This window comes from Phaseolus vulgaris, chromosome 11, assembly GCF_000499845.2.
Source record: "Phaseolus vulgaris cultivar G19833 chromosome 11, P. vulgaris v2.0, whole genome shotgun sequence".
NCBI classification, from domain to species: Eukaryota; Viridiplantae; Streptophyta; class Magnoliopsida; order Fabales; family Fabaceae; genus Phaseolus; species Phaseolus vulgaris.
Window position 1 is genome coordinate 38,986,330 of NC_023749.2, and position 21,247 is coordinate 39,007,576.

General features: G+C 51.8%; 1 protein-coding gene across 1 annotated transcript; it reads left to right on the forward strand.

The window, feature by feature from the left end:
* The first annotated feature begins 2,129 nt into the window (after window positions 1–2,129).
* LOC137807116 (uncharacterized) lies at window positions 2,130–2,738 on the forward strand. The gene has a single exon (XM_068607579.1). The coding sequence runs from the start codon at window positions 2,130–2,132 to the stop codon at window positions 2,736–2,738; it is 609 nt and encodes a 202-aa protein (XP_068463680.1).
* Window positions 2,739–21,247: the final 18,509 nt, after the last annotated feature.

The following is a 21,247-nucleotide window of genomic DNA, read 5'->3' on the forward strand; positions in this document are numbered from 1 at the left end:
ACCTTTGAAACTCTAAAACTTCTCGCGCCACTCCACTGTTACATTATCTTTCTTCTTCACTTTCAAACTTTCGATATGCTCTGGTGAACGCTTCGTCTCCCTAATCATCATTTCCTCGCGCGCTCCTTCGATCATCAAAAAGGTAAACCTTTTATCACTTTCGTTGGTGCTCACCGCATTTTAATCGGCTAGCATCATCCCTTAACTGCTTGAAGCATACGTTGTGGCTGTTTGTTCTCTGTTTTGCTTTTCCCTACGTTTTAGGTTTTTCTTTCCCTTTCTGTGACCCCTTTGTTCATGCTGATTTCCCTTCCTGTTTTCGAATCGAATCATTCTTTTATCGACCCTCCGCTTCCTTTTTCTTACTCTCCTTTCGTCTTTCCTGCAGTGTTCGATGGCTTGTACAGGGGCCACACCTGCCCCCTCTCGAAACCCTCCTCCAAAATCTCGCAAACAACGTCAGGAAACCCCTCCACATCTTGTAACCCACCTAGGGATCCTGCCATCCTTTCAAACCGGGCTCAGAGGCCTGCGCCCTCTCGTCCTAACCAATCGCAATCAACTCCCCCACAAACTGTTGTACCCATGGGCTCCTCCAGCTCTGCTGAACGAGACTTCCTTGATTAACTCTGAGGCCGATATTCTTCGCTTGAGAGATAAGACCCACCTCACATTCCATAAGGAGCATGACGACAAGGTTGTTATTCGTCCTTGTCCTCCCGGGGAACCTGTTTGTACTGATAACGATGGCAACGATGGCCACCCTTTCTGCTTTGTCTATGCAACCGTGTTTAAGAAGGTTAAGCTCAGGTTCCCCTTTACTCGCTTTGAGAGGGAGCTCCTGACCGAGCTTGATATTGCCCCTGCCCAGCTGCATCCCAACGGCTGGGCGTTTGTCAGGGCATACCAAATTGTTTGTGCGCACCTAGGCCATCCAGCCTCTGTAGATGTGTTCTTGTTTCTGTTTGAGGCTAAAAACCCAGGGGATCGCCTATGGGTAAGCTTCAATGGGATTGCTGGGAGATCCATCCTTTCCATCTTCCAACAATCTTACAAGGATTGGAAGGGTAAGTTCGTTCGTGTTTGCTGTAATGATCAGAATCCCACACTTCTCGATGGGTTCCCCTTGTACTGGGTTGACAAGGGAAAAAAGGATTCCCAGGATCATTTTCGGAAAGTTAGGAGTCCAGAGAAGATGGGGGAGCTCGATAGAGACTTGTGCAACTTCTGGAAAGAAGTTGCCTCCACCAATACTACCTTACCCACCCCCTCAATCATCAAGTTCGAATTCTATGAGGATCAACAAGACTTTTACATAGGTTTGTCCCTCCACTCTATCTGGATTTTTCTTTCCTGTGCCAAGTTTGCTTTACTTCTTTATCAAACTTGTTCGTATTACACTGTCCTGCGCTCACTCTTGTATTGCTAATTACCTGTATCTGTAACTGGATTGATTTGTGAACATTGATCACTTCGTGCAGATACAATGTTGGGGAAAGATCATATGGCCAGACTGCGTTCTATAGTCAAACGCCACAAACTCGTTGCGGGTTCTCAAACCGTCCCGAATTCTGTAGCGGAAGCCGCCGTTGCTCGAGGCGAGCTTCCTCCCGTGGGCTCATCTTCCCTTATCGCCCCTCTTGCCCCTGCGAGAGAGAAACTGCCACCAAAGAGGGCCAAGAGGAAGAATCCCACAATGGTGTCGGATGAGGAGGATGACGAGAGCACTGAAGATGGACTTATCTGTAAGAGGAACAGGGCAACCGTCACCGAGCTACCCGCAAACGAGAGTATAGGCCCAGATTACGCAGAGAACCCCCCAGCGTCTCCACACCCTTTGAGAGCGTTGGGGATGCTTTACCATCGAACACCTCACTGCTGGAGGCGTTCTGGAGCAGACTGCGGACATTCAGTGGTCTCCCCAGCCTGTAGTGGAGCCAGACGTGTCACCGCCACGTCCTGATGTTCCCTTGGTCGTCCATACTTATGAAGGTGGCGGCGAGAACCAACCCTCGACTCCTCTCCCAATCGCTGCTCTTCCAGCCCCTGTCGAGGAGGTTTTGAAAGCCCACGCCGCTTACCTTAGCGCTATGACTACCGAATGTGTAGAGAAACGCCTTTACCAGACGATGGGCGAGGCTTTAAGGGACTCCTTGAGCCAGTATGAATCCGAAGCCAGTGTTGCGAAGGACCAAGTCCAACAACTTAAGCAAGATCTTACGATGCGGGGATTGGAGTTTTCGCGGTTAGAGAATGCTCTGAAGGACGAGTTGCGGAGCGAACGTAAAAACAGCGTTGAACTAGACAAAAAGCTCAACGCCAAACTCTTAGAGGTCACCGAACTCGAGGGCAGACTCGTGCATCAGCAGGAGAAGATAGCGGACCTGGAGGAAACTCTCAAGGCTAAAAAGGCCTACGCGGATGAGCTCGAGGCCAAGTCAATTGAGAGGGAGGATCTGCTGGGTAAAATCGAAGCTGACAAGGATCAAAAGGCCAAGGATCTGAGCGAGAAAGATAAGGAGCTGAACGAATCTGCAGCAAAGCTTGCCCAGGCGCTTGAGGAGAACGAAAAGCTGAAGAAACAAATTGAAGAACTCGACCTCAGCGCCGCAAACGTTCTGACTTCCGGGTTCGGCGCGGCCTTGGAGCAGTTCGCTTGTACTTACCCCGACTTGGACCTCTCCCAGTTCTCAATTTGCCATGAAGTGGTAGACGGCAAAATTGTACCCTCAGATTAACGTTTTCATTTGACGCTTTGTTTAGAAACATTCTAGAAGACTTACATATTCGACCTCTGTCTATGTGCAACGAATCTGTTTATAATGACTTCTTTCATTCAGAACGTGTTAACATATGCACATGGTTTATCTTTTATCTGTTGTGCGATCACTTGTTAACTTGGTGGGCTCTCACTTAACCCAATTAACTTAGCGCAAACTGATGCTTAATTTTCTGGCAATCAACTTATTTTAAAAAAATGGTTAGTCTATAGCAATAACATTTGACACGAAATTACTTACTGAGCAGTAGGCGAGAGTCATTTTTAGTATTTGAAATCTCGCTTGCCTGATCTGCCAAGTGACATGTGTATTTCTAGGTCATCGCCTAAACTGGGCTGGCTTGATTCTGTACTGAGGACTTTCGAACTTGCCTCAATTTGCTTAATCGAAGAGGTCTTGTATTCTGTTCTTGCCTGAACTCACTCTGAGGTGAGAAGGACTTTATCTGGCCTGGACTCGCTCGACTGCGAGAAGGACTTTATCTGGTGCCTCAACTTGCCCGGGGGCTACCTTTTCCCTGGATGCACTGAGGACTTTTAATCTCATCTTGCCTGAACTCACTCGAGGGTGAGGAGGACTTTATCTGGTACCGGGGCTAGCTATTCATACTTGAGGAGGGGGCGTCCCGAAGGAATCCTTTAACCCCTGCTCAAGGACTAGGCACCCGGGTTTGAACTGTTAGCTGGTACCGGGGCTAGCTATTCATACTTGAAGAGGGGGCGTCCCGAAGGAATCCTTTAACCCCTACCCAAGGACTAGGCGCCCGGGTTTGAACTGTTATCTGGTACCGGGGCTAGCTATTCATACTTGAGGAGGGGGCGTCCCGAAGGAATCCTTTAACCCCTGCTCAAGGACTAGGCGCCCGGGTTTTAACTGTTATCTGGTACCGGGGCTAGCTATTCATACTTGAGGAGGGGGCGTCCCGAAGGAATCCTTTAACCCCTGCTCAAGGACTAGGCGCTCGGGTTTGAACTGTTATCTGGTACCGGAGCTAGCTATTCATACTTGAGGAGGGGGCGTCCCGAAGGAGTCCTTTAACCCCTGCTCAAGGACTAGGCGCCCGGGTTTGAACTGTTATCTGGTACCGGGGCTAGCTATTCATACTTGAGGAGGGGGCGTCCCGAGGAATCCTTTAACCCCTGCTCAAGGACTAGGCGCCCGGGTTTTTACTGTTATCTGGTACCGGGGCTAGCTATTCATACTTGAGGAGGGGGCGTCCCGAAGGAATCATTTAACCCCTGCTCAAGGACTAGGCGCCCGGGTTTTAACTCACACTGGACGTACCTGTCATCTTGCTCTGAACTCTCGCCTATACTCGTTCTTGGCGAGTAGGACTTTTTATTCTGTTCTCGCCTATACCAGTGTCTCTGATCGCCAAGCGGCGATGAGGACTTAAAAAACTTTATGCATGCGATTTGGATCTGCCCTAAATTACACAAGGACGACAAAGTCTTTTGTTTAAAAACTAAAAATGATAATCACGCAAACTCAATAACTGGGAAAACTTGATAGACTCGAACTTTCTTTATTGGGTGGCCTCATTAAAAAACCCTCCTTAGGGAAAAAGAGCGCCACCTTTAAAAACTATTTTCACTTAACTGTTCGAGTTAACTGCTACTTACAATGCTTTAACTGTAATAAAACTTGAGATGGGTAGCGTTCCAAGTGCGAGGAATCGCCCCTCCCTCCAGTGTTTCCAAACGGTAGGCGCCATTCCCGAGTGCTTCAGTTATTCTAAACGATCCTGTCCATTTGGGTGACAATTTATTCTGCATCTCGTATAGGTGGGCCTTCCTCATTACCAGGTCGCCATCTCTGAACTGCCTTGGGCTTGCCCTAGAATTGTACTTGCGCTCGACTCTTCTCTTTATTGCTTCAGCCTTTACCCTTGCCTCCTCCCTGACCTCATCCAGCAAATCTAAGTTCATCCTCCTTTCTACATTCAAATCTTCCGCCACGAAATTTTGGAATCTCGGCGAGCTTTCCTGGATTTCAATTGGGATCATCGCATCGCACCCGTACACCAAGCTAAACGGGGTTTCGTGGGTTCCTGATTGCTCAGTGGTATGATATGCCCATATTATACGGGAACTTCCTCAGCCCAAGATCCTTTGGCCTTCTTCAATCTCCTCTTCAAACCTCTCAGTAGAACCCGATTAGCTGACTCCACCTGCCCATTCGTTTGTGGGTGTTCCACAGAAGCGAACACCTGTTGAGTTCCAACATCCTCACACAGCTTCTTCAACAGGTGACTTGCGAACTGAGTCCCGTTATCTGATACCAAACGCTTGGGCACACCGAAACGATACACAATATTCTTCCATACGAAATTCTGAATCTTGTGCGCGGTGATCTGGGCTACTGGTTCTGCTTCAATCCACTTCGTGAAGTATTCGACGGCCACAACCAAATACTTCATCTGCCTAATCGCCAATGGGAAGGGTCCCAGAATATCGATTCCCCATGTGTGGAAAGGCCAGGGACTGTAGATTGACTTTAACTCTTCCGGAGGCGCCTTGTGCCAATCGGCGTGCTCCTGGCACTGCTTGCAACGTTGGGCATATCTCTTGCAGTCTTCCCTCATTGTCGGCCAATAATAACCTGCACGGATGGTTCTTGTCGCCAAGGCTCGACCTCCGATGTGACTCCCACAAATCCCCTCATGGAGCTCGACCATAATTCTCGTGCACTTCTCTCCATGCACACATACTAAAAGGGCGTGTGTGAACCCAAACCTGTACAACTCGCCATCGATAAGGGTGAACTTGGTGGAGTTCTTTTTTACCTTCCTAGCTTCCGTCGGGTCCATTGGGAGTACGCCATCTGCCATGTAGCGCTGGTATGGCGTTATCCATGTGTCTGGCTCGTGGACGGCGCAAACTTGCATCATCTTTGCCTCTCCCACTGGATGCGCTCTAACCCTTGGCGTCCTCAAGGTCTCTTGAGATAGAGACTTATGACCCCTCGCCATCCCTTCCCTTGACTTGCAGACTTGGAGAACTTGGTGGTCCATCACGAACGCTCGAGGTGTCTTCAGGGTTTCTTGTATGACAGTCCTCTGCCTGCCACCCTTGCCCGAACTGGCAAGCTTGGCTAGCAAGTCAGCTCGGGCGTTCTGCTCTCTTGGCACGTGCACTACTTCGAACAAAACAAAAGACCTCCTCAACTCCTGCACATACTCCAGATAAGCTGCCATCTGCGGATCCTTAGCCTGGAACTCGCCAGTTACTTGGCCTGTGATTAGCAATGAATCGCTCTTGGCCATCAGCACCCTTGCTCCCATCTCCTTTGCCAACAAGATACCAGCGATCAAAGCCTCATATTCTGCTTGGTTATTGCTGGCTTTAAAGGCAAACCTTAGGGACTGTTCTATCAACACGTCGTTGGGTCCTTCCAGAATTATCCCGACCCCACTACCCAACTGGTTAGAGGACCTATCCATTGAGAGTACCCAACGAAAACCATCTCCGTCGTTCGGCACTGTTTCAGAAGATAGCTCGACCACGAAGTCAGCGAAGATTTGCCCCTTGATCGGTCCCCGGGGCTCATACTTGATGTCGAACTCCGACAACTCTACCGCCCATTTTACCATTCTTCCAGCCACGTTTGGTTTCTTTAGAACCTTCTTAATAGGCAAGTCGGTCATCACCAACACTGTAAAACTCTGGAAGTAATGGCGCAACCTCCTCGCCGAAAACACTACTGCCAGTGTTGCTTTCTCCAAAGCCTGATATCTCACTTCTGGGCCCTGCAACACCTTGCTGACAAAATAAACGGGTTTCTGAACTTGATCTTGGTCCTGGACGAGCACCGCACTCAGTGCCTTCTCGGTTACGGCGAAGTATAACATGAGGGGCGCTCCCATTTGAGGTTTGCACAGAACCGGCGGGCTTGCCAAGTACTCCTTGAGCTTCACGAAAGCATCTTCACACTCCTTCGTCCAGACAAACCTATTATTCCTTTTCAAGCACTGGAAATACGGGTGACCCCTCTCTCCACTAGCAGACACAAATCGTGACAGGGCGGCCATCCGACCCGTGAGCTGCTGCACCTCCTTAACCGTAGCAGGGCTCCTCATCGCCAAGATGGCCGCACACTTGTCAGGGTTTGCTTCGATCCCTCTTTCGGTCAAGAGAAAACCTAAGAATTTTCCTGCTTCCACGCCGAAAATGCACTTCTCAGGGTTCAGCTTCAGTTTATATTTGGCTATCGTAACGAACAGCTCCTCCAAATCAGCAATATGTTGGTTTTTTTCCAGGGATCTTACGACCATATCATCAACGTAAGCTTGTACGTTCCTCCCAAGCATAGGTGCAAGCACTTTATCCATCAGCCTCTGGTACGTGGCCCCCGCATTCTTCAGCCCAAAAGGCATCACCTTGTAGCAATAGCACGACTTCTCCGTCATGAAGGCAGTTTTTTCCTCGTCCATGGGGTGCATCTTAATTTGGTTGTACCCCGAGAATGCGTCCAAGAAACTTAACAACTTACACCCTGCTGCGCTGTCCACTAGGGCGTCTATACTTGGCAAAGGATAGGAATCCTTTGGACAGGCTTTGTTTAGATCTGTGAAGTCGACACACATTCGCCATTTCCCATTGCTCTTCTTTACCAATACAACATTGGCGAGCCATTCCGGATACTGTATCTCCTTGATGTGGCCTGCCTCGAGGAGTTTTTGCGTTTCATCTCTGATCGCCTGTCTCCTTTCTTCATTGAATTTTCTTCTTCTTTGTCGGACTGGTCTGACTTGGGGGTCCATTGCTAAACGATGACATAAAAAATCGGGGTCGATTCCCGGCATATCCGAGGCAGACCACGCAAACACGTCCAGATGCCTGCCTATCACCTTGGCGATCTGTTCCTGTGTCTCGCCGTCTAAAGTTTTCCCCAACTTAAAAGTTTTGCCGCCGATCTCCCTTTCGAGCCAATCTCCAACTGGCCGAGGCCTCTTCTCACTAGCGAGCAATGCTCTCACAATGCTTGACTCCCTGGCGGCTTTCGGGCAGTTTTCCTCCTCCACTACTCCAGCGTTGCTCTCAGACCTTGGCTCGACATCTTCCATGGTTACGTCGCCCTTGGTGGCTGCTTCCAATGCCACATCCATAACCACGTCGCCTTCGGCGGTCCCCTCTGACGCTGCATCCATAGCCCGTTGGATTTTATGCTCATTCCCCGCACCAACAGGTGCTGTTGTGGTCACATGGCACACCGATCGCCTGTTCTTGAGGCTGTTTTCGTAGCATCTCTTTGCCTCCTCTTGGTCAGATCGGATGGTGACGATCACCCCTTCCATTGAAGGTAATTTGACCTTCATGTGCCTCGTGGAGGGTTCAACTCCTATCCTATTGAGTGTTGGCCTTCCCAATAGGATATTATATGCTGAGGGGGCGTTCACGACAAGGTATTTGATTTTCTCCGTGCGCGAAGCGGCCCCATCTGTGAACGTTGTTCTTAACTCAATGTATCCCCTGACTTCGACTTGATCGCCCGCAAAACCGTATAAGCAGCCCCCATATGGCCTCAGCTGGTCCGTAGATAATTGTAGCCTTTCGAAGGTCGGCCAGAACATCTCGTCTGCCGAGCTCCCTTGATCGACCAAGACCCGATGAACCGTCCTCCCTGCTGTGACGAGCGAGATCACAATGGGATAGTTGTCATGAGGCACAACATCCCTGAGGTCTTCCTTAGTGAACGTCATGTCCACATCGGGCGAATGGTCCTTAAAAACTTCCACTGACATTACGGACCTCGCATACCTCTTACGCTGTGATGCAGTACACCCGCCACCCGAGAACCCACCAGCTATGGTGTGGATTTCACCGAGAACGGGCGCCTCGTGTTGCTGCCCCTCACTGCCCCCCGATTGCGAGCCTGACGGTCGTCCCGCCTGTTTCTCCATCAAGTAATTCTTCAGTAAACCATTCTTCACGAGCTCATCCAACTGATAGCCAAGCGCCAGACAGTTGTTAATATGGTGTCCGAATGCTTTGTGGAATTCGCACCATGACTCCTTGCGAGGTCCCAGCACCTTGTCAGCTTTAATCAGCGGCCTCAACCTGTCAGCTATGCTGGGTACCGCAATCAGATCCTTGAGTTCCATCACGAAGTTGTGCCTCAGCGGCTTGCTTGCTTCTCTCCCTTCCTCTACTCGACCCTTAGGTTGGGTCCTCCGTGGCTCGTAAGCGCGTTTCCTGTCAAAGTGTTTTCTTTCTGTGACGGCTTGGTGAACCCGAACAAGTTGCGTGCGTATCTGTGCCTTGGGACGCGCTGGCACAGTGGTTGTGCATTTCTCGTACGTTTCACCTTCCGCGGCAATATGTTCTACCGCTTGTTGCCTTATCTCGGCGAAGGTTTTGGGGCGACTGCGGTTAAGCGTTTTACTGAAAGATCCAGGACGCACCCCCTTCTTGAACGCGTATACAATCATGGGTTCTTCCTTGGTGCCTACTGTTTCGTCCGGTTGACCGGGACGTCTTCGTGCGCGACCTCAACCGTCAGCTAGGGACTCCTTCCCACTGGATACCTGTGGATTCCTGCAAAGAAGGACAAAAGGGCGCACTAGCGGCCGTTTGCACTCCGACGCTCAAGTCAGCCAGCAAGAAACACCAAAAACTGTGCACCTCCGTATCGCAGCCGCGCGTATGGCACTCTGAAGGTGGTAAAAAGAACTGTGTGTTATGTGTATGTTTTCTCCCTCAGGCAAAGATCTTTTTCCCAGTCCCTTGTACGTAACCTCAAGGCACGAGCAAGCAACTAGAGAGTTCTCTGGTAAATTTACCAAAAGTTCGAACCCCGTTCCCAACATTCTCCGCGCTATTTAAACTACCCAAGCATTTAAAGCGCCTTAAAGCGCTTTTAATTCAAAGCATAACGCACTCATTAAAGCGTTTAATTAGAAAACGTAGCGCATTTAAGACGTTGAAACGCTTGGGAGCCATTATAGTACCTGAATGCTCGAAACGGAAACTGTATTGAATGACTTTAATTACCTGGCACCTGACTAAAGGATGTTTCTATTCTGACCTGGCTGTCGTACACGTGGAGGGCCTCACGACGCCATGACCCCATCTAGGGGCGTTTCTGTCCATTTGGGGACGTCTCTACGTGTGAGTCCTCCTACCTGGGAGTGCTACTGCGCTAGGGGTGACTTTTTGGGTGCCAACTGATGCCCCCAATCATCTAGTCACTCGCTTTGAGAGCGTATCTGCCTTCTTCTTGTACCCTACACCCGGCTACCCTGGGCGTGACCTTCCTCCAAAGTCGTATCTGTCCCAAAGGCGTATCTGTCCCGTATCCGGGCGTTGACTAAGTCAAGGTCAAAGTCAACGCAGGGCGTCGCCTAGGTAGAGAGACGCCAAGTGCCAGCATCGCCAAGAGGAAGCGTTGCCAAGGCAAGGCGTCGCCTAGGTGAAGGCGTCGCCCAACCATGGCGTCGCCAAGATCAAATATCATTAAGCCAAGGCAATCACGGTGCGGCTCCCCGATACCCATGGGTAGGAAAGACCATGGAGGGGGCGACGCCGTAGGAAGGCCCCAAACCCTGGATAACCAGGGAACAGTAATAAAGAGGAGAGAAAGGTGGCTTCAAGGCCATAGTAACAACACCAGTGTAGGGCAGCCTGACTCGTGAAGTACCCCTGCCGCCCCAGAGACGCCTTTTGGACAGATACGACTCAAGAGGAAGGTCACGCCCAGGGTAGCCGGGTGCAGGGTACAAGAGGAAGGCAGATACGCTCTCAAAGCGAGTGACTAGATGATTGGGGGCATGAGTTGGCACCCAAAAAGTCACCCCTAGCGCAGTAGCACTCCCAGGTAGGAGGACTCACACGTAGAGACGTCCCCAAATGGGCAGAAACGCCCCCAGATGGGGTCATGGCGTCGTGAGGCCCTCCACGTGTATGACAGCCAGGTCAGAATAGAAACATCCTTTAGTCAGGTGCCAGGTAATTAAAGTCATTCAATACAGTTTCTGTTTCGAGCATTCAGGTACTATAATGGCTCCCAAGCGTTTCAACGTCTTAAATGCGCTACGTTTTCTAATTAAACAGTTTAATGAGTGCGTTACGCTTTGAATTAAAAGCGCTTTAAGGCGCTTTAAATGCTTGGGTAGTTTAAATAGCGCGGAGAATGTTGGGAACGGGGTTCAAACTTTTGGCAAATTTACCAGAGAACTCTCTAGTTGCTTGCTCGTGCCTTGAGGTTACGTACAAGGGACTGGGAAAAAGATCTTTGCCTGAGGGAGAAAACATACACACAACACACAATTCTTTTTACCACCTTCAGAGTGCCATACGCGGTGCTCCGATACGGAGGTGCACAGTTTTTGGTGTTTCTTGCTGGCTGACTTGAGCGTCGGAGTGCAAACGGCCGCTAGGGCGCCCTTTTGTCCTTCTTTGCAGGAATCCACAGGTATCCAGTGGGAAGGAGTCCCTAGCTGACGGTTGAGGTCGCGCACGAAGACGTCCCGGTCAACCGGACGGAACATTTGGCGCCCACCGTGGGGCCGATATAAAACATCAGTCCCATCACAAGTTCGAGAAAATCTACCAAGTTACAGTAACGTTGAAGGAGGCTGGAGTGACAATGGCCCCCACCAGACGAGGTACAGCACGCGCAGCCCCAGCAGAACTATCCATGCAACAGGTCCTGGAGATAATGAGGGGGCTGCAACAGGATATGGCTGAGTTGAAGCTGGAACAGGAACGTATGCAGGCGGATCTCGACGCCTCGCATGAGAGGAATGACGAGCTCCACCGTGTGAATGAAGAGTTGCGCCAGGGCCTGAGAAATAATCGGGCGCAACATGGACATGACGAGATGGAGAACCATTCCCCACCAAGGGAATTTTATACTCCCTTCTCGCAGGAGATTCTAGATGCAGCGATCCCGAACACATTTGCGGGGCCCAGGGTGATCTTCACCGGGATGAAGGACCCAGAGACGCACCTTGCTGCATTTCACACACAGATGGTCCTGGTAGGCGGTTCTGACGCTGCCAAGTGCAAGCTCTTTATGAGCACCCTGACTGGGATGGCTATGGACTGGTTCATCAGCCTCCCGGACGGCCATATCACATCTTTCCACCAATTGTCGCGATTGTTCAGGGAGCAATACTTGGCAAACAAAGCCCCGCCGCCGGTCTCCTACGATTTGTTCGACGTGAAGCAGTATCAGGGGGAGACCCTGAAGGAGTACATTAATCGCTTTGGGGCCCAGGTTGTGAAGGTTGGCACGACAGAGGAGGCAATGATCGTGTACGCATTCGTGAAGGGCGTATGCCCCGGTCCTTTTGGAGAGTCTATCATTCGCAACCGCCCCAGGACTTTCGCTGAGTTACGGCGTCGGGCGGTAGAACATATTGCTTCTGAAGGGGAGGTGTGCGTGAAACGCACCAGCGTCGTACCCTCACGCCCGAGAGGACCGGCGCGAACTCAGCCCGCCCGAGTCAATGAGACCACGACGGGAAGAAAGAAGCCCGATGCGAGACGCCCCTACGAGGCCAGAAAGCCCCAGCCCCGGGGTCCAGCGGGGGGCGATTGCCCGGCCAGAGAAAGAGCGAGACCAGCAAGGTATAACTTCGTGGTGGAGCTGAAGGATTTGATCGCCGTGCCTAACATAGCTGAGAGGCTAAGGCGACCAGCGAAGAATGACAAGGTGTTAGGGCCTCGCAAAGACTCTTGGTGCGAATTCCACGAGGCTTTCGGGCACCACATTGATAATTGCCTGTTGCTGGGTTTTTGAAGGATTATGTCGCAGAGCCCACGACGACTACCACCTTGTCACCGCCGCAGGCGGAAGAACCAACACACGAGATGCCTGTGCTTGGCAAGGTCCACACCATTGCTGGAGGTTTTTCCGGCGGAGGACCCACCGCGTCCCAGCGGAAGAAATACGCGAGGGGGGTCAATTCAGTCGAAGAGAGACTCTCGGGGGAGCCGTGGGAGTCGGATCTCGTGTTCACAAGAAGAGACCTCCGGGATGTGGTACCCCACGACAACGACCCCGTTGTCATCTCAGTCGTCACAACCGGGAGGAAGGTGCACAGAGTGCTTGTCGACCAAGGAAGTTCGGCAGACGTCATGTTTCTGTCGACCTTTAATAAGTTACAGTTGTCCCCCGATCTGTTGAGTCCCTACATGAGGTGCCTATATGGGTTTGGGGACAACCAGGTGGAAGTCCGGGGGTACCTGGAGTTGAGGGCTACGTTCACGGACGGAGAGGCCTCCCGTACCGAAAGCATCCGGTACCTAGTCGTGAACGCCAACTCCGCCTACAATATTTTGCTGGGCAGGCCGGCGTTAAACCATTTGAACACGGTGTCCTCCACACGCCACATGAAGATGAAGCTGCCAGCCCTCAGTGGTAAGGTGATAGAATCAGGTCAGACCAGGAGGAGGCGAGAAAATGCTATGAGAACAGCCTGAAAACGAAGAGAAGCGTTTTCATGGTATATGAACGTCCGCCATGCGCGGACACGATGATGATTGAGGCGACACCCGCGGGGTCGACGCCTATTGAGGCCATACCGGCGAGGGCGGCGTCCGAAGCAGACGCACCCATGGAGGAAGGTCCTAGCGACGTGGCGCCCGTGCAAGAGGCGGTGCCCGTCGAGGATGAGAGCAGAGAACAGCCAGCCACCAACGCCGTGGAAAGGGAGATTGGTGGCAAGACATTCAAGTTAGGGAGTTTGCTGAGTCCGGGAGAGCAGGAAGGGGTGGCAGAAGTGATTTCGCGCCACCTGGATGCCTTCGCATGGTCCGCCTCGGATATGCCCGGTATCGACCCTGATTTCCTATGTCACCACCTCAGCATGGATGCCACGGTCCGCCCCGTGCGCCAGAGAAGGAGAAAGTTCAACGAGGAGAAACAGCAGGTGGTGAAGGACGAAACGCAGAAGCTGTTGAAGGCTGGCCATATCAGGGAGATTCAATACCCTGAGTGGCTTGCCAATGTCGTCTTGGTGAAAAAGGCGAATGGAAAATGGAGGATGTGCGTGGACTTCACGGACCTGAATAAGGCATGCCCAAAGGACTCGTACCCGCTGCCCAGCATCGACGCCTTGGTAGACAGTGCGTCCGGCAGCAAGGTGCTGAGTTTCCTGGACGCCTTCTCAGGGTACAATCAGATCAAGATGCACCCCAGAGACGAGAACAAAACTGCATTCATGACTGAGACTTGCAGTTACTGCTATAAGGTGATGCCTTTCAGGCTGAAAAACGCGGGCGCCACGTACCAGAGGCTAATGGACAAGGTCCTGGCGCCCATGCTCGGGAGGAATGTTTACGCCTATGTCGACGACATGGTGGTGGCGTCGCAGGACAAGGCGCAGCACATGGCAGATCTGGAGGAGTTGTTCGTTACGATATCCAAGTACCGCCTCAAGTTAAACCCTGAGAAGTGTGTTTTCGGGGTAGAGGCCGGTAAGTTCTTGGGTTTCATGCTCACGGAGAGGGGGATAGAGGCGAACCCCGACAAATGCGCGGCGATTATCGCCATGCGAAGCCCGGCGTCGGTAAAGGAGGTGCAACAGCTGACAGGACGGATGGCGGCGCTCTCAAGGTTTGTTTCCACCAGGGGAGAGAAGGGGCATCCACATTTCCAGTGCCTCAAGAGAAACAGTCGCTTTGCGTGGACTGATGAGTGCGAAGCGGCTTTCATTAAGCTAAAGGAGTACCTGGCGACGCCACCGGTCCTCTGCAAACCGGTAACAGGCGTGCCCCTCCGGTTATACTTTACAGTAACGGAACGAGCTATCAGCTCAGTGCTGGTCCAGGAACAGGACCAGATTCAAAAACCCATTTATTTTGTAAGCAAGGCCTTACAAGGCGCAGAAACCAGATACCAGGCGTTAGAGAAGGCAGCGTTGGCGGTGGTATTTTCAGCCAGGAGGCTCCGTCATTACTTCCACAGCTTCACGGTGGTAGTGATGACAAACCTCCCTATACAGAAGGTGCTGCAGAAGCCTGATGTGGCTGGGAGAATGGTACGCTGGGCGGTGGAACTATCAGAATTCGACATCCAGTATGAGCCTAGAGGGTCCATCAAAGGGTAGGTATACGCAGATTTTATAGCGGAGCTGTCGCCCGGAGGGGAGCAAGAGGTGGAGGTGGGCTCGCAGTGGTTGCTCTCGGTTGATGGCTCTTCCAACCAGCAAGGGACTGGTGCGGGAATAGTCTTGGAGGGACCCAACGGCGTGCTGATTGAGCAGGCCCTGCGCTTCGCCTTCAAGGCAAGTAACAATCAGGCAGAATATGAAGCCCTGATAGTAGGAATGCTCCTGGCCAAAGAGATGGGCGCGCAGAACCTCCTGGTGAAAAGCGACTCCCAGCTGATAACGGGGCAGGTGTCGGGTGAGATCCAGGCGAAGGACCCACAGATGGCGGCATATCTGAAATACGTCCAATTGTTGAAAGGAGCGTTCAACGCTCTTGAGCTGATACATGTCCCCAGGGAGCAGAATGCCAGAGCTGACCTGCTTGCAAAGCTGGCCAGCTCAGGCAAGGGGGGTAGACAGAGGACAGTGATCCACGAGACTCTCAAAGCTCCGCGTAGATTCGTGGAAGACAACAGGGTGGACGTCCTCCAGATTTATACAACAAGGGGAAGGCCGAGGAGTCATTACTCTTTGACCCAGGATACGCAGAGGGCGCCCCGCATCAGCACGTACGCGGATGCGCCCGAAGAAGAGCAGATGCAGGTATGCGTTTTGACCCAGGGAGACACCTGGATGACGCCCTACAAGCGATACCTGGTGGATGGGGCTCTCCCAGTAGAGCCTGAAGAGGGTAAAAAGGTCAAAAGGAACGCCGCAAGGTACACCCTGGTGGATGGGGTGTTGTTCAGGCACGGTTTCACTCACCCTATCCTAACATGCGTAACGGGCGACGAGTGCACCATGATAATGGCAGAGCTACACGAAGGCATCTGCGGGAGCCACGTAGGGGGAAGGTCCCTAGCCTCCAAAGTAATACGCGCAGGATTCTTCTGGCCAACAGTGAAAGAAGACTGCGCACGACACGCCCGGCGGTGCAGACAATGCCAAAAGTACGCCGACTGGCATAAGGCGCCGCCAGAAGAATTGCGGTCCATATACAGCCCGTGGCCTTTCCATACATGGGGAATTGACATCCTGGGCCCGTTCCCACTGGCAATCAGGCAGATGAAGTATTTGGTCGTCGTCATCGAATACTTCACCAAGTGGATAGAGGCAGAGCCCGTAGCACAGATCACTGCGCACAAGGTACAGCATTTTGTGTGGAAGAACATCGTGTGCCGCTTTGGCGTACCTAGGCGCTTGATATCTGATAACGGGACCCAGTTTGCCAGTCAGCAGTTGAGAAATCTGTGCGCTGAGGTAGGAATCAAACAAGTGTTCGCATCGGTTGAACATCCCCAGACCAACGGACAAGTGGAGTCGGCAAACAGAGTTTTGCTGAGGGGGTTAAAGAGGAGGTTAGAGAAAGCCAAAGGGGCGTGGGCGGAAGAGGTACCAAGGATCGTATGGGCATACCACACCACGCCCCAATCCTCTACTATGGAGACGCCTTTTAGTTTGGTGTACGGGTCGGACGCGATGATTCCAGTAGAAATACATGAAAGCTCACCACGTTTTCAAAACTTTGTGGTGGAGGAATCCAATGAAGAGAGGCGGGTAAACCTGGATCTGCTAGACGAGGCCAGGGAAGAAGCCAGAACAAAAGCTGAAGCGATGAAGAGAAGAGTAGAGCGGCAATATAACTCTAAGGTAAAGCCGCGACAGTTTCAGGTCGGCGACCTGGTGATGAGGAAAGCTCACCCATACGATTTGGAGAATAAGCTGTCTCCCAAGTGGACCGGACCCTTCAGAGTTACTGAGGCTAAGGGCAACGGTTCGTACAACCTAGAGACTTTGGATGGAGGTCCTATTCCGCGCAGTTGGAATGCAGGCAACTTAAAATTTTATTTCAGTTGACTTATGTAAGCAGTTATGTAACAATTTAGTTGAAGGGGATGCTCTTTTTCCCCCTCGGGGGTTTTTTAATGAGGTCACCCAAGTAAAAGGTAAAACAAGTTTGAGAAAAAGAAGTGCCTTGGTTTTCATCCTTTATCTTTCTCCGTTTGAAGTAATGTGAAGCGTCGCCAAAAAAGAGGGCGTCGCCTAGGTCAAGGCGTCGCCAAGAGAAAAGGTGTCGCCCAGGTGAGGGCGTCGCCCAGATGAAGGCGTCGCCCCGGTGAAGGCGTCGCCCAGATGAAGGCATGCGCCGTTGGAAGGACAGGATGAAAGAAAAGCGCGCGGTATGCGAAACATATGCAAAGTAGAGCGGTGTTTGCAAAAAATCAAGTATGATATAGAAAAGTTGTTGTTACAAGCAATATTTGATACAATGAGCGTAGCACAAATGGAGCAAACACTACAGATCATGCAAAAACACGAACAAGCCATTTTTCAGTGGCCATCGGAGTCAGCACTGGAGGAAGGCGAAACCCCATTCCTAGCCCGCAGAGCTCGAGTAAGTCGTGTCCTCCTCTCTTGGTTTATTTTCGAGCCTGCACCAAGGGAGATAAATGTGTCAGAAACACCATGAAGCAAGACAGACACGGTTAGAAAACAACAAAGGCCGGAGTTTCTAGGGCGGCGACTCTTACATATGTACTTTTCGAGAGTCCCAGCGTTGAACTCCAAGCTGATCAAAGTGGCAGAGTCAAAACCTCCCGCCTCAGCAAGAATCCGGCAAGCTATTTGATCACTTGGAGCCAGCTTCTTGAAGGGTTTGGTTTTGAGGGCCCTTGCCTCTCTCACCCAGTACAGCGGAAACCCATCCAGAGCGTCAGGAACAAGGTCAGTGCAGCAGATCTTGAAGAACCGGCCTTTCCACCCGGTGAACGAGTTCTGGAAGGGCATGAGGAGAACTCTCCCGGGAACGTTACTGAGAGTTACCCAGAGGTTGTGTCTTTGCCTCTTCACCTCAAAGAAGTGAAGAAAGAGGTCAACCGAGGGCGCACAACCCAGAAACCCGAAGAGGATATCGAAGGCTTTGACAAAGGCCCAGCTGTTGGGGTATAACTGGGCCGGAGCGACATTGATCTCCGTCAGCAGTTCCTTCTCGAACTAAGAGAAGGGTAGGCGCACTCCGATGGTCTTGAAAACCACCTGGTAAAGGTAAAAGAAGGGGACTCCTTCGTTGGCCCGTTCGTCTCCACATACTGGCTCCCCTAGAGTGCAAGGGAGCACAGCGATGTCGTCGTCATGCCTCCTCGCGAAGGCCCGGTGATCATAGGAACATGAATCCCCTTTGTGTTCCCTTATGGCCCTGGTAGCGAGTAAGCATGAACATTCATCAAGAAGTTCGTTCGAAGCCCAAGGGTACAAGTCCTTGGGATTGACCCTGGGGGAAGCAGCATGAGAAGACATTCTTTAACAAGATCAGGGATTGTTGAGGGCGCTTGGACCGCTGGAAATACAAGAGTCGAGCGAGGGGAGCAAATGCTGGAACAACCCTTCGTGAAAAGAGAAAGGGTACAAGAAGAAAGGGTGCAAGAAGAAAGGTGCAAGAAAAGAGAGTGTAAGTAGGTTACGAAGAGTGCAGAAATGATGAGAATGGTTCCAGAGTTTGAAGAGTTAAATAAAGCGGTTAGAGCGCCAAACGAAGCAAGTATTGCAGTTAGGGCATTAAACAACGCGAATGGATGCACCGCACGATCGAGCCACGTGGCAGAAGATGAAGGGATGACCCTGGCACCGCTGGTTAAACTCAGAGAACGTCGTATCAACAGAATATCCAGTGGTACGATGCGCCGTCGAAAGTGGGTCAGGGGCACAGCTGGAGTCAGGACTCAGTGGAATGACTGAATGTCCCATCAGCCATTCAAGAAGCGCCACGTGGATCAAGTCGAATGACTGAACGTCCCATCAGCCATACAAGAAACGCCACGTGGATGGCACGGACAAAACCTTGAGCTCTTCGCTGTCATCAAGCGTCGACCAAGGCAAGGACCAAAGTCAATGTCAAAGTAAAGATAACGCCCGAGGCGTTGCCCGGAAGGACGTGAAGGGCGACGCCAGCATGAGACGTCGCGGGCGTCGCCAACCCAAATATCAGCAGGGTCGCCTCCCCGATACCCACAGGTAGGAAAGACTGTGGAGGGAGACGAAATTGAAGGGGCAGAGTTAGTTGTTGGCGTCACCTCCCCGATACCCACGGGTAGGAAAGACTGTGGAGGGAGATAAGACCGCCAAACACCAGCGAATCGCTGGCAGGGTGTTCCCCGATACCTATGGGAAGGAAAGACCATAGAGGGAACGACCCCCCCCCAGAGCACTCGACGTTTTAGACACCCGGGGACGATACGGCGCTGTTGTAGCAGGCCTCTCCTTAGGCGTGGGCGCCGGGTGCTAAGGATCAAGGAAAGAACCGTTTCGATGTGAGAGACACCCCGTGGACGATACGACGTCACTAGGTGAGCCTCTCCATGGGCGTGAGGGTTGGCACGTGACCTTTCCCGGGCATACAAGGCCGTCCGACGAAGTGAAAGAAACGGGCAAAACACAAATAAAATAACCGAAGCGCCGAAGGCAAAGAATGAGAGTAAGAGCGCACAGGCAGGATTCTATATCATGAAGGCACAAAAGCAATCATACGAACACCCAGATTTGTAACAAGAATACAGATGGTTCAAAGAATTATAAGTTTAACAGAGAAAGTCAAAAGCAAAGGTAAAGTATAAAGGAATTAAGCTTGAAGGTAAAGGTGGCGGGTGAGAGATAGCGGTTCAGTCATCCAAGTCCATGGGCACGACCTTCCCGTCGACGACATGGTGTGTGGGGTCGCAGTTCGAAATATTGATGCCAGGGTTCTCGCAGGACGCCTGGGTCAGAGCCTCTTGGAAGCCCTCTTCAAACGCCCCCGCCATCTCCCCAGTCAGTTCTTGGACCTCTCCCTCTAGTTCCGTAATCCTAGAGTCCTTGGATGTCAGTTGCTTCTCCAGAAATTCATTCTCCACGCGGAGCTTGTTAGCTTCGGCTTGGAGAAGGCTCAAAGCTTCAACCTTCGCAGCCAAGGCGTCCTCTCTCTCACCTAGCTTCTGCCTCCAAGCAGCATCCAACTCTTCGTGTTTTCTTTGCTGCAGTTCGGATGTAAGAGCCGCCTCCTGGAGGCCAATGTTCTGGATTTGGTAGGAGGTGAGCTGGGCTAGTTGAGCGGCATGCGCCTGTTCCAGTTCTCGCGCGTACGCCTCAGCTCCCTCCCTGCCCTCCTGGGCCAGTTTTAGCAGAGATTGGGAAGCTCCCTCCTTGAGTCCCCAGTTCTGTTTCTCCTCCTTCAACGCCCCCACCTCTTGTCTCAGCTTGCGGAGGGCCTCCCTTCCTTTGATGGCATTTCGAGCCTGAGTACGCCACTTGATTGCCACCGCCAGGAATGCCCCCATATAATAAGGCATGCCTCCCCCTTCTGAGGATCAGTCGGCGACATTCCTTCGGTGAAGCCCTGTGTCAACTCCCTATGAATGAGGCGAGGAATCCGGGGTTTGCGAGAAGTCGAGCCAGGGACTGATACGGGAGGGGCGGAGCCCGAGGCCTTAGCTGCGTCACGATGCGGCAATGGCGAAGGCGGGGGAACCAAGTCAATCCTTTCCTCTCGTTCCTCGAAGGCTGGTGGAGGTGGCGGCGACGTCCCCACCCTCTTTAGTAGATTTTGCCTTCTTCAAAAATTTGGCAAGAGCAAGCCGTCTCGAGGAAGTCATCACTGAACCTGCAGCAGCGAAAAATAGTAGAGTAAAGGTTAGTTCAGATAAAGCAGAAGGGAAATTCTATGGCTAGACACACGCAGATAACCACAACAGCTAATGCATTATAAACAATTAAGGGCAGATACCAAAGTAGGTAGAAAGCCCATAGGCGTTGAATTCGTTCGCGACGAGTTTGGCGGTATCGAAGACTACCCCCAGTCCCGCCAAGGCTTTGCACACGTCCCGGTCGGAGGGGGTAAGCTCATCCAAAGCCAGGGCCTTCATGGTTATGGGCTTATCCGTCCAGTATAGGGGAAAGCCCTCTAGGATGGTAGGATCACGCTTGGTCGCACGTACTTTGAAGAATTTCCCTTTCCATCCTTTGAACGAATTCTGGAAGAGCGTAAGGATGATGCGCCCGGCGATGCCAGAAAAGCTCATCCATAGGCTCTTCCCCTGTTTCTTTACCTCGAAAAAGTGAAGAAAAACGTCTACGGAAGAGGGGACGCCTAGATATCCGCAGAGAATCTGAAACCCCCTCACAAAAGCCCAGCTGTTGGGGTGGAGCTGGGCTGGGGCGGTGTTTATCTCTGTAAGCAGTTCTTTCTCGAAGGAAGTAAGGGGCAGACGCAGGCCCACTCTCTTGAGTACCATTTGATAAAGGAAGAAGAAGGGGCTTCCCCCAGTCTCTCTGGAGTCCGCACAAACGGGCATCCCAAGTCGCACCCGGCATACCAGGACTTGCGAGTCGTGATTTTTGT

Bases quoted from the DNA above. Each gene is read 5' to 3' on its own strand.
- LOC137807116 (XM_068607579.1), top strand. From the start codon at position 2,130: ATGGGCGAGGCTTTAAGGGACTCCTTGAGCCAGTATGAATCCGAAGCC.